We start from the raw sequence: 13,397 nt of genomic DNA on the forward strand, positions 1-13,397 counted from the left end.
CAAGAGTGTGTGCCAATACATGAAGAAAACTCTAATATGTATAATATTTCTTATACATGTTGATTTGCTTTTGAAAAATCTGAAAATGATATCCTAAAGTATTGTAGGTCACCCAAAATCTAATAGCATGTACATCCTGGATGGGTGTTTTGTTTTGAGTTATGTCTCAGAGAAGGAGTTCAAATTGGCTCTGACAGTGTTGGTGAGCAGGCAGAATCATAATAAGCTTAGTTGTTTTCAGGACACCACCATGCACTGTCCCTCTGTGACCCCCTTAAACTGTTCCATCATCACATTTTTGAATTGCCCTCCTGGAATCTTGTGTTTAAAAGGATGTACGCAGCAATGGAGACCCTGACGGAGCCTCACACCCTCACCGCCACTCTCAGCTGCATGATCGGCATGGCTCGCAGCCTGGTCTCCCCAACCAACCATTACCCAGAGGGCCGTGCGCACGTGCTCCCCCTGCTCATGGGCTCTCTGCCGGGGGTTGACCCCAATGACTTCAGCAAGTGCATGGTGGGTCATGGATGTGTTGATTATGAAGAGGACTTGTCAGACAAGTAGACAATAGAGCTATTGCTGATTAAATTCCCCTCTCGTGCACTCTCGTATATCCTTTTAATAATTCCTGAAAGTGGAATGAATATCTCAGTTTGAAGAACTCGCAATTACTGCGGCACTGTCCTCAGTTTCTGCTTGGATTGTAAAATGGATTTATTTTCTTTCTTTGTGTGCTCATTGTCTCCAGACTACATTAATCCATCACACCAGATTGAATTTATACATTTGATGTAAAAAGTGATTCCACTGACATCTGGTAGGCTATTTAGCACAGGGCCTTAATCACTTCAGATGATGTAATTTAATCACGTTCCCCGTTGTCTTTCTCTGTCCAGATAACGTTCCAGTTCATCGCTACCTTCAGCACGCTGGTGCCTTTAGTGGATTGTTCATCTGCTCCTTCTCAACACAGCGATCTCACGGAGGTACACACACACACACAACACACACATACACACACACACACACACACACACACACACACACACACACACACACACACACACACACATACACACACACACACACACACACACACACACACACACACACAGCACACATAAACAATTTAGACAGGAAAGAGATTAAATAAACATAATATCTACATGTTGAGCAAAAATCTCAGCATTCATCATTTAAAAGCTTTTTTCTTTGAGATTTTTGGAAAGTGAGCTCAAAGGATTGAAACCATCTCTTGAATATGCAGTTGGTTAGCATAGCTTAGCACAAAGACTAGAATACAGAAGCTAGCTAGCCAGCTAGCATGGCTCTTTAACTCACTTTTAAACATGTTATAGCTAATTGAAAAAGTCGGAATTTGACAGGTTGTATTTTTACAGGGTGAATAGTCACTTCCTGGATTCTTTTCGTCAATGCGCAACAAAGTATCACTCCCTACGGTCAAAAACCGACGCGAGGTTGCCAGTGCGAGGCTAGCTGTTTCATCCTTTAAAAAAACAATTTCTCTTTCTCCCTCTTAGATTGAGAAGAATCTGTGTTTTGCCTCAGCTGCATTCGAAGACTTCATTCTCCAGTTTCTGGACAGGTAAAGATAATTTAAACTGTCACTTAGTAAATCCTTGTTGTCAACGTCTTAGTGTGAATGTATTTCTTTCTGCTTGAAATGCACCTGTCTGCATCGCTGTCTCTGCCGGCCGCATAACATCCTTCTTTTTTTTTCCAACACTGTTGACATTTTCATCGCTGACAAGTGTATAAGTGTGTGCTTGTGTATGTGTGTATGTGCAGGTGTTTTGGTCTGATAGACAGCAGCACCCTGGAACAGACAAGAGATGAGATGGAGACAGATACCCAGAACCAGCTGGAGAGCCTGGTGGAGCTGGGCCTGTCCTCCACTGTTAACACCATCCTAACACAATGCTCTCTAGAACTATACAAGGTAGCACACACACTCTTTGAAATGCATTCATTTATATATTGTACTCATTCTCTGACCCTAATCAGACACTTCTGATCCAGAAAACTATCCTCAAAGCCCTGAAACGTATTCATTATCACTACGATCATGCCAAAGTTGCAACATTTTTGGTTATTTTACTCATTAATATATTTATATTTGTGTTTTTTTTGGAAGAAAATTATCTGTGTCACTTGCACAAATCAGTATTTGGCTAAAATGTGATGACAGTCATTTGCTGATGAATCTCACCAAACACAGTCCTGATGAAATATTGTAGCTGACCTTTAAAGTGATTTAAATGTCTGAATATGTTTGATAATAATTACATTACACATTCATTTGGCGGATTTATTTATATTTTGAAGTCAATGTGTGTTATGCACTGTATTTTTATTTGAAGTAATTAATTAGTACATTTGAAAAACCTTACCTTTGTGTTAGATGGCGCTACAGAAGGTGTTTAACTTTGCCACCTCCAACGTCTTTGAGACGTGTGTGTCAGGCAGGATGGTGGCTGACATGTGCAGAGCTGCAGCAAAGGTATGTGTTCATCAACCTTTATCTCTGACTCCTTGCTTCACTTATTTAATGTACTGTACAGTATGTGTTGGAATTTAAGCAGAACACAGAACAGAGACATGTGGTCTACCTTTGTACATATGTTGAAGATGTTGATATAGTTGAAGGAAAGAACAATTATTATCATTATAAAAAAACACATTTTCATTCTACACCTTCACTTTCATGTCACACTGTAGTTACATTCTTATATACTATGTTTTATTTCTTACATTTTCACTCTTTATTATTATTTACTTTGATACATTTTAGGCGAAATCAGTTCTTACCAGTGTTATTTTTCCATGCATGTGTTTCTGCATCTAAATAATGTGTGTGTGTGTGTGTGTGTGTGTGTGTGTGTGTGTGTGTGTGTGTGTGTGTGTGTGTGTGTGTGTGTGTGTGTGTGTCTGTGTGTGTGTGTGTGTGTGTGTGTGTGTGTGTGTGTGTGTGTGTGTGTGTGTGTGTGTGTGTGTGTGTGTGTGTGTGTGTGTGTGTGTGTGTGTGTGTGTGTGTGTGTGTGTGTGTGTGTGTGTGTGTGTGTGTGTGTGTGTGTGTGTGTGTGTGTGTGTGTGTGTGTGCGTGCAGTGTCATCCCGCTGAGTCTCTCCGCCTGTTCGTCCCTCACTGCTGCAGTGTCATTTTCCACTATACTGACAGTCAGTACCACACTGTGTCATGTGTTGTGTTGTGTAGTGTAGTGTGGATACAATTGTTATGTGTTTACATGAAGAGAGTACAAGGTCTCTTGAATCTAATGAGTGCATTCACACCTTTGATTCACACCATCTGTTTGATCTATTTAGTACATTATCATATATAAATTAGGAGATCTTAATAGACACAGTGTAAAGCAAAGCCATTACAGTATTCAAATTAAAAAGCAAGTTTGTTTATTGGTCTGTGATAACTGTTCGTAAATTAATCAATGTTGTGCCTAGAAAATTGTGCCTTTTAGCAAATAGGTAATAAAGCAATAACTGTATACAACAAAAAGTGTTGAATTGGCCTAATTATGTGTTATTTGTTGATGCCATCCCATATTTCAGTATTTCAGTTTTGACTAAAGTGGATACAGACCACAGAGCCATGCTTCTAGCCTGAATAAAACCTGAAATGACCCCACAATTCAGCAAAACGAGTTCAGTCTGCCAGGGGAGCAATACAGAATGCATTATTCGTGTGTGTGTGTGTGTGTGTGTGTGTGTGTGTGTGTGTGTGTGTGTGTGTGTGTGTGTGTGTGTGTGTGTGTGTGTGTGTGTGTGTGTGTGTGTGTGTGTGTGTGTGTGTGTGTGTGTGTGTGTGTGTGTGTGTGTGTGTGTGTGTGTGTGTGTGTGTGTGTGTGTGTGTGTGTGTGTGTGTGTGTGTGTGTGTGTGTGTGTGTGTGTGTGTGTGTGTGTGTGTGTGTGTGTGTGTGTGTGTGTGTGTGTGTAGACGAGGAGCTGCAGAGTGAAGACGAGCTGGATAAGGAGCTGCTGTGGAATCTCCAGCTGCTCTCCGAGGTGAGACCGGGATCCATCACTTCCAAAGGGCTCCACCACTCCAAAAAATATGAATCCTGCTAATTTCTTTTTATCTAGGGTCCTTAAATGTTGTTAAATCTCAAAATGATTGAAATGACTGCCAGAGGGGTTGGCATATCTACTTTATTCCAGTTTTGGAAATATGTGTGAGTCGTTAACTCATTACTGCTGAAGTAGTCGGTCTATTTAACTTGATTCAAGGTTTCATCAAGTGTTTTAACAGAACTTCAGAAACTAAACACCCAAAATGAGTGGAACAAAGAAACTTTTAAACTTTTTTTTTAAATAGGAAAATTATGTGACACTATGAGAAAAAAAATGATGAACAATGAGTTTTTTTGCAGTGTGCACCCTGCACGGTCATAAATATCGAGGGGCTTTGTCGTTAAACAGAACATATTGATACCCTTTCTGTTTTGTTTTATTACTCCTGGGAGCTTAATCCGAGTGGGGGTGAGCCAGATGCTGTGATTTACTGTAGAACCGCAATATTTAAGACACAACCCTCGACTGAATTGCCTGTGTTTGTGTGTCTGTGTGCATGTACTCATGTGTATGTGTTGTTTTTAGGTAACCCGTGTGGATGGTGAACAGCTGTTAAAATTCCAGGGGGACCTGGAGCGGATCTTGTGTGTGTGTGTGCGTCTGCGCTGCAAACAGGCGTACACACTTGCCTGCAGTCTGCTGGAGCACACACTCAGGTCGCTGTCCCTCATCTATCCCACCGAGTACCGCAGCACCTCTGGAGGCTTTGATTCTGACCTCCCTATACGGGTAAACACACACGTCCAGTAAATCCAGTCCCTCGACTCCTAACTGCATAGTTTCAAGCTTATTTGCTAACCTGCTCAAGTGCAAATTGGCTCTTTTCACAGCTATTACAGTATATATTCTGGGACAGGAAACAATGAGGTTTACTTGGAAACTAAATGCAACAAAATAACCTTAAGACACAGCCTTTCTCGCAGTTTAAATAAATGGGATGTTTCAGGTTCAGTAATTGCATTGCAATTCCCAGTTATAGGAAGAGATTTAGAAAGCTTTATCAAATTGAAATGAATCGGCTTCACTGCTGGACCATACACTAATGTTTAAACTGCCATCTCTTTCTTTCTTAATAAATAAACACATATGTTAGAACATTTATGTTGCTGAATAGAGAAGACATTTAAGAAAAGCAAAAGAGACAGAAAAAGGTGTGATTTCTTGCATATTAGTTGACGATTATTTTAATAACCAATGAGCTAAATTCTGTTTTGTGAAAGTTATATAGTCTCGCTTTAAGGCAGCTAAATGCTAGTTCAAAGAGAATTTCTCTGCTAGCCCTGCAGTGTTTCTGAGAAAAGCTTTTCTATCAAATGGTGCTGTTGTACATGAATGCAGGGAAATGTGTTCCTGTTTGGATGTCAAGGTTGTGGAAATTACAGCTACACTCCTCTGCTGCTTTCAAACACTGAGCTCTTTTCATCTGCAGTTCACGGTCACTGATTCAGTATTTTGTTTGGTCGTTGATTTTCATTTGTATTTTGCTAGTTGGATTTGTCTGCGGGGTCACACCTGTTATGCAGCAACATTTCAGCCTCATGACTTTTGGAACATAATTACATTTTTCTAGTTTTTGCAGTGCGTAAAGATAGAGAATTTGTTATGGGGGGGGGGGCTTTTCACCTTTCATACGTCAGTACAGCTTGATATAGACAGAAAGGGGGAGAAAGAGAGGATGTCATGCTCAACGGGGTCAAGGGTCAGAACTGTTACATATTCTAAAGGTTACCATAGCTTCGTGAGTGATTCAGATTTAGCTTGTTCATTTTCTACACATGAACAGAGCTTTGACATATTTTTGATGAAAGTATAAAAAAGAAATGTATGCTGACCATAATGCTGCTGTATAACAGTAATGACCCTGTCATCTGAAGGTAGATCGTTTTTTTGAATGTCCTAACCCTTAACATGTGTTTCAAAATCCCCGCTAAGGACGGATTGGTGGTTTTGAGGCAGGCTGGTTATGGTGGTTTGCTTGCCAGTTGTTCCAATGGAAACTCTCCCTCTCTCTCTCTGTCTCCAGGACTGGGGCAAAGCTGGAGATGTGGCAGACTTGGGTGTGTGTTGGCACGTGCCCAATCAGGAGGAGGAGAACTTTGTTTTCCAGCTGCTGTCCCGCCTCCTGCGCCCTGAGCTGCAGCGAATCGAGGCCCACGTGTCTGGAGAGCAGCCAATGAGCAGGTGCGTTGTCACTTATCTTGTTTTTCGAGGTAATCAGGTACACGCACACACAAACCAAAGAAACCTGTATCCCATCATTAATAAAAAATCTGATTGAAAAAATCAAAAAAAGGCACCAATATAGTGAATTCACAACAAACACACTATGAGGGTCTGTAAAGTGTGTTGTGGTTGGCAGGGAGGAGCTGTTGCTGAGTCTTGCTATCGTGCAGCACTGCCTTCTTGGAGCTGGAAGCATGCTGCCCCTTCTGGATGGACAACACGTATCTGACCTGTGAGTTCTGCAGCTACATACAGATACAAAAAAAAGAATTTTCCTGCAGGCTTGTCAAGATTGGCTCCTTACACTTTGTTTCTCCTCAGCGTGCCCTCCATGGTCAATCTGGGGGAGATAAAGCTGCACATAGGCATCAACTACGGTAAGATATACACAAGCAAGCAGCATACAACACACATGGCTCAGTGAGCTGTTTCAGTGGGTGATAAGGCAGCTCATCCTGCATTCTGTGTCCGTACGTGACGCCTGTGTGTCTCCTCCCCTCCAGATGATTCACGGGAGAACTACAGAAAGTCCATCTGCCAAACCATGAGACTGCTGCTACGTGAGTGAGGGCTTTAACACAACCACACTCCAGCTCTAAACTGCTCACCTTGTTTGCAGTGTGATTGGGATGCACAATTAATCAATATCCATTTTAATCTAGATCACATCTTGGAGCACACTGAGGATGACACAAAGTCACTGTTTGTCATCATTAAGGTGACTTTTTCTATTATTCATGTAAGAAATGTTATTATTTGACATGCCGTTAGCCCACAAACATCTCAAAGCCGCCTTTTTTGTCTGACTTCAGATCATCAGTGACCTCATGTTTTTCCAAGGCATTCACAAGAAGGAGTTTGACTCACGTTGGAAAAGCTTCACTCTTGTGAAGAAGTCCATGGAAAACAGGGTGAGTCTGTAACAAGGCTGCTGATTGTTCCTTTTACTGAGTTTCTTGCACAGGGTTTTAAGTATGTCGCCTTTCCTTCTGCAGCTTCATGGGAAAAAGCAGAACATTAGAGCTCTGCTCATTGACCGGGTGCTACTCCAGCATGAGGTGATTTTAACAACACGCACACACTTTGTGCAGGGTTACTAGTATACCATGTGCATATCAATTCAAATGCTTTTCTCAGTCAGAAGTTGGTGTTGAAATATAATTATATTGGAACACTGTATTTCTGTGCCAATAGATGAGGAAGCTGGTGGTTGAGGGCACTGTATATAAAGTGGTTCATCAGGAGCTACTATGTGACCTGCTGCTGCTTTCTACCAGCACCTACAGCCAGGTAAACTGACACAAAGAATTTAAGAGAAAAATGAAACCACAACATCCACTGGTTCCCATTTCCTGATGGTATGAACATAAATATCTTGGAGAAAGTAGTAAATTGTGTGTGTGTGTGTGTGTGTGTGTGTGTGTGTGTGTGTGTGTGTGTGTGTGTGTGTGTGTGTGTGTGTGTGTGTGTGTGTGTGTGTGTGTGTGTGTGTGTGTGTGTGTGTGTGTGTGTGTGTGTGTGTGTGTGTGTGTGTGTGTGTGTGTGTGTGTGTGTGTGTGTGTGTGTGTGTGTGTGTGTGTGTGTGTGTGTGTGTGTGTGTGTGTGTGTGTGTGTGTGTGTGTGTGTGTGTGTGTCCTTACAGGTACGTAGCAGGGCCCAACATGTGCTGATTTCCGCTGTGGGAACATTTAGCTTCGCATACAGGGACCTGATTCCCCGAATACTACAACTGCTCTCACCACAACACACCACTGGCACACAACAGCAGTTCAAGGTACAACAAACACACACACACAACACATACAAACTAGTGTCTGGTCTGTGTCTAAACCTTACCCTAACCCTGTGTGTGTTTCAGGGGGCTCTGTACTGTATGCTGGGTATGCAGAGTGGTAATTGTCTGGCCAGTGCGAGGGACTGGAACTGTGTCGGGGAGGTGTGGCCCGCCCTCGTCCGCTGTGGCCTCTCGCCCTCTATGACCCTGGGGAAGTCCTCCATCGGTGGACTGCTCAACGAGATTATTGACCGCATCCATCGCCAGCACGACACCATAGGGATCTATTATACTGTGAGCAACATGTGTATTAAATTGTATCTTTCAAATCAATCAATCAATCAATCAATCAATCAATGTTTATTTATATAGTCCAATATCACAAATGTTACATTTGTCTCAGTGGACTTCACAGTTTGTACAGAATATCAGTATGACAATACGACACCCTCTGTCCTTAGACCCTCACATCGTACAAGGAAAAACTTCCGGAGAAAACCCACAGTTTAAAGGGAAAAATGGGAGAAACCTCAGGGAGAGCAACAGAGTGCAATAGATGCCGTGTGTAAATTGAAAAGATAATACATTTGCAACATAGGTAGTCCAAATGTTTGGAAATGCATGTGTGTATAATAAGAAGATGAATCCACGAGGATATCCATCCAGGACTTATGATCCAGGACCACAGCCACGACTCAAGATCCAGGGCTCGCGATGCAGGACACAGGACCGCAGGATCATCCATGACTCCGGATCCCGGCGTATATAGACACCAAAAAGAAAGAAATTTGGGGAAGCTGGGTTAATCGGAACATGAGAGTACACAGGTACAGACAGAGAGAAGGAAGAAGTAAGATGTCCCCCGACAAACTAAGCCTATATCAGCAAAACTAGGGGCTGAATCTAATCAGCCCTAACTATAAGCTTTATCAAAAAGGAAGGTCTTAAACACACTCTTAAAAACAGATAGGGTGTCTGCCGCCCGAACACAAACTGGAGGCTGATTCTACAAATGTAGAGCTTGATAAGAAAAGGCTCTGGCTCCCATTGTACTTTTAGAGACTCTAGGAACAACCAGCAACCCTGCATTCTTGGAACGCAATGTCCTAGTAGGACAGTAGGGTATAATGAGTTCTTTAAGGTAAGATGGCGCCTGCCCATTAAGGGCTTTGTAGGCGAGAAGAAGAATTTAAAATTATATCCTGTGTTCTATAGTGAGCCAGTGTAAGGCAGCCAGAACAGGAGTAATGTGCTCCCTTTTCCTAACTCTGGTTAGTACACGAGCTGCAGCATTTTGAATCAGCTGAAGCGACTTGACTAACTTCTTGTTATACCCTGATAATAAGGAGTTACAATAATCCAGCCTTGAAGTAACAAATGCATGGACTAGTTTCTCTGCATCGTTTTGAGGCAAGATATGCCTGATTTTTGCAATGTTACGTAGATGGAAGTAGCCGGTCCTTGAAATTGATTTTATGTGGGCGTTAAAGGATAAATCCTGATCAAATATAACACCAAGATTCCTTACAGTCTCACTGGAGGCCAAATTAATGCCATCCATAGTTAGTATATCTTTAGATAATTTGTTTCGTAGATTCTTCGGGCCAAGTACAATAACGTGTTTAACATCAAAAGGTTTAAGGTCATCCACGTTTTTAAGTCCTTGAGGCAGAATTTTATTTAGATGATTAATTTCATCAGGCTTGATTGATAAATATAGATGAGTATCATCCGCATAGCAATGAAAATTTACAGAATGATTCCTTATAATATTGCCTAACGGAAGCCTATATAATGTGAACAAAATAGGTCCGAGCACTGAGCCCTGTGGCACTCCGTGGCTAACTTTGGTTTGTGTGGAAGATTCATCATTGACACGTACAAACTGAGAGCGTTCAGATAGATAGGACCTAAACCAGCCTAAAGCAGTTCCCTGTATGCCAACTAAGTGCTCTAGTCTTTGCAATAGGATATCATGGTCGATAGTATCAAATGCAGCACTGAGATCGAGCAAAACAAGAATAGAGACAAGTCCCTTGTCTGAGGCTATTAGAATGTCATTTGTGACTTTAACCAGAGCTGTCTCTGTACTATGATGTGTTCTAAAGCCAGACTGAAAATCTCCAAATAAACCATTGTTTTTTAAGTAATCACACAGCTGTTTTGCGACTGCTTTCTCAAGAATTTTTGAGAGGAACGGAAGATTAGAAATAGGTCTATATTGGCTAAAACCTCTGGATCGAGGTTGTGCTTTTTAAGAAGCGGTTTTATCACTGCTACTTTGAATGATTTGGAACATGATAATAAAGACATATTCATAATATTTAATAAAGAAGTGCTAATTAATGGAAAAACTTCCTTTAACAGCTTAGTTGGAATTGGGTCTAAGATACATGTTGATGGTTTAGAAGAGAGAATCATTTAATTGAATTGTTCAAGGTTTATGGCTGAAAAGCATTCTAGTTTACTATCTAGTGTAATATTAGAACTTACGTTTCCGGGAGCTATTCCATCCATCCATCCATCTTCTCCCGCTTATCCGTGGTCGGGTCGCGGGGGTAGCAGTTCCAGCAGAGAGCCCCAAACTTTCTTTTCCCTGGCGACATCAACCAGCTCTGACTGGGGGATCCCAAGGCGCTCCCAGGCCAGCGAAGAGATATAATCCCTCCACCTGGTCCTAGGTCTACCCCTTGGTCTCTTCCCAGCTGGACGTGCCTGGAACACCTCCCTAGGGAGGCGCCCAGGTGGCATCCTAACTAGGTGCCCGAACCACCTCAACTGGCTCCTTTCGACGCGAAGGAGGAGCGGCTCAACTCCGAGTCCCTCCCTGATGACCGAACTTCTCACCTTATCCCTAAGGGAGACACCAGCCACCCTGCGGAGAAAACCCATCTCGGCCGCTTGTATCCGCGATCTCGTTCTTTCGGTCATGACCCATCCTTCATGACCATAGGTGAGGGTAGGAACGAAAATGGCCCGGAAGACCGAGAGCTTTGCCTTCTGGCTCAGCTCCCTTTTCGTCACAACGGTGCGGTAAAGCGACTGCAGTACCGCTCCCGCTGCTTCCGATTCTCCGGCCCATCTCACGCTCCATTGTTCCCTCACTCGAGAACAAGACCCCGAGATACTTGAACTCCTTCACTTGGGGTAAGGACTCATTCCCTACCTGGAGTGGACAGTCCATCGGTTTCCTGCTGAGAACCATGGCCTCAGATTTGGAGGTGCTGATCCTCATCCCAGCCGCTTCACACTCGGTTGCGAACCGATCCAGTGAGTGCTGAAGGTCGCAGACCGATGAAGCCATCAGAACCACATCATCTGCAAAAAGCAGTGGTGCAATCCTTAGTCCACCGAACTGCAGACCCCCTCCCCCATGACTACGCCTCGAAATCCGATCCATGTATATTACAAACAGGATTGGTGACAAAGCGCAGCCCTGGCGGAGGCCAACCCTCACCGGAAATGGGTCCGACTTACTGCCGAGGACCCGGACACAGCTCTCGCTTTGGGAGTACAGAGATTGGATGGCCCTGAGTAGAGACCCCCTCACCCCATACTCCCGCAGCACCTCCCACAGTAACTCCCTGGGAACTCGGTCATACGCCTTCTCCAAGTCTACAAAACACATGTAGACCGGATAAGCGTACTCCCAGGCCCCCTCCAGGATCCTTGCAAGAGTAAAAAGCTGATCCGTCGTTCCACGACCAGGACGGAATCCGCATTGTTCCTCCTCAATCTGAGGTTCGACAATCGGCCCTGACCCTCCTTTCGAGTACCTTAGAGTAAACTTTCCCGGGGAGGCTGAGTAGTGTGATGCCTCTGTAATTGGCACACACCCTCTGATCCCCCTTTTTAAATAGGGGAACCACCACCCCGGTCTGCCACTCCTTCGGTACTGTTTCCGACTTCCACGCAACGTTGATGAGACGTGTCAACCATGACAGTCCCTCAACACCCAGAGCCTTCAGCATTTCCGGGCGGATCTCATCCACCCCCGGGGCTTTGCCACTGTGGAGTTGTTTGACGACCTCAGTGACCTCCCCCCGGGAGATTGGTGTTGATCCCCCGTCATACTCCAGCTCTGCCTCTAACATAGAGGGCGGAGTTGTCGGGTTCAGGAGTTCCTCAAAGTGTTCCTTCCAACGCCCTAACACTCCATCAGTTGAGGTCAACAACGTCCCCATCCTTACTGTACACAGCTTGGATGGTTCCCTGCTTCCCCCTCCTGAGGTGTCGGACAGTTTTCCAGAACAACTTTGGTGCCCGCCCGAAAGTCCTTCTCCATGTCTTCTCCGAACTTCTCCCACACCCGCTGCTTTGCCTCGGCCACGGATGAGGCTGCTGCCCTTCGGGCCTGTCGGTACCTTGCAACTGCCTCGGGAGTCCCCCGGGATAACAAATCCCTGAAGGCCTCCTTCTTCAGTCGGACGGCTTCCCTGACCACCGGTGTCCACCAGGAGGTTCGAGGGTTACCGCCCCTTGAGGCACCTAGGACCTTGAGACCACAGCTCCCCGCCGCGGCTTCGGCAATAGAGGCTTTGAACACCGACCACTCTGGTTCAATGTCCCCAACCTCCACAGGAATGCCCGAAAAGCTCCGCCGGAGGTGTGAGTTGAAGGCCTCCTGAACTTGGGCCTCCTCCAGACGTTCCCAGTTCACCCCGAACTACACGTTTGGGCTTACCAGGTCTATCCAGAGGCTTCCCCCGCCACTCGACCCAACTCACCACCAGATGGTGATCAGTTGACAACTCCGCCCCTCTCTTTACCCGAGTGTCCAAAACATACGGCCTCAGGTCCGATGATACGATAACGAAATCGATCATGGACCTTCTGCCTAGGGTGCTCTGGTACCACGTACACTTATGAGCATCCTTATGTTCGAACATGGTGTTTGTTATGGCCAATCCATGACTAGCACAGAAGTCCAGTAACAAACCACCACTCCGGTTCAGATCAGGGGGGGCCGTTCCTCCCAATCACGCCCCTCCAAGTGTCTCCATCATTGCCCACATGTGCGTTGAAGTCTCCCAGCAAGATTAAAGAGTCCCCTTCAGGAGCCCCATACAGGACTCTTTCCAGGGTCTCCAAGAAGGCCGTATACTCTGAACTGCTGTTGGGTGCATAAGCACACACAACAGTCAGAGTTTTCCCCCCCATAACCCGCAGGCGTAGGGAGGCGACCCTCTCGTCCACTGGGGTAAACTCCAACAACGAAGCACCTAACCGGGGACTTGTGAGTATCCCCACACCCGCCCGGCGCCTCACACCTTGAGCAACTCCGGAGAAGA

General features: G+C 44.6%; 1 protein-coding gene across 1 annotated transcript in view; it reads left to right on the forward strand.

The window, feature by feature from the left end:
* Positions 1-13,397, forward strand: part of LOC117544017 (proteasome activator complex subunit 4B-like) — a 50,542-nt gene that overhangs the window by 14,007 nt on the left and 23,138 nt on the right. Inside the window, exons 12-29 of the mRNA XM_034212784.1 lie at positions 333-519; positions 900-989; positions 1,545-1,609; positions 1,813-1,963; positions 2,426-2,524; positions 3,131-3,200; positions 3,976-4,043; positions 4,635-4,838; positions 6,133-6,290; positions 6,469-6,564; positions 6,654-6,709; positions 6,836-6,892; positions 6,995-7,050; positions 7,145-7,243; positions 7,328-7,390; positions 7,527-7,622; positions 7,975-8,106; positions 8,191-8,400. Coding sequence (XP_034068675.1) covers positions 333-519; positions 900-989; positions 1,545-1,609; positions 1,813-1,963; positions 2,426-2,524; positions 3,131-3,200; positions 3,976-4,043; positions 4,635-4,838; positions 6,133-6,290; positions 6,469-6,564; positions 6,654-6,709; positions 6,836-6,892; positions 6,995-7,050; positions 7,145-7,243; positions 7,328-7,390; positions 7,527-7,622; positions 7,975-8,106; positions 8,191-8,400 — 1,957 coding nt within the window. The remainder of the gene's footprint in view (positions 1-332; positions 520-899; positions 990-1,544; positions 1,610-1,812; positions 1,964-2,425; positions 2,525-3,130; positions 3,201-3,975; positions 4,044-4,634; positions 4,839-6,132; positions 6,291-6,468; positions 6,565-6,653; positions 6,710-6,835; positions 6,893-6,994; positions 7,051-7,144; positions 7,244-7,327; positions 7,391-7,526; positions 7,623-7,974; positions 8,107-8,190; positions 8,401-13,397) is intronic.

Source organism: Gymnodraco acuticeps, unplaced genomic scaffold (genome assembly GCF_902827175.1).
Source record: "Gymnodraco acuticeps unplaced genomic scaffold, fGymAcu1.1, whole genome shotgun sequence".
NCBI lineage: Eukaryota > Metazoa > Chordata > Actinopteri > Perciformes > Bathydraconidae > Gymnodraco > Gymnodraco acuticeps.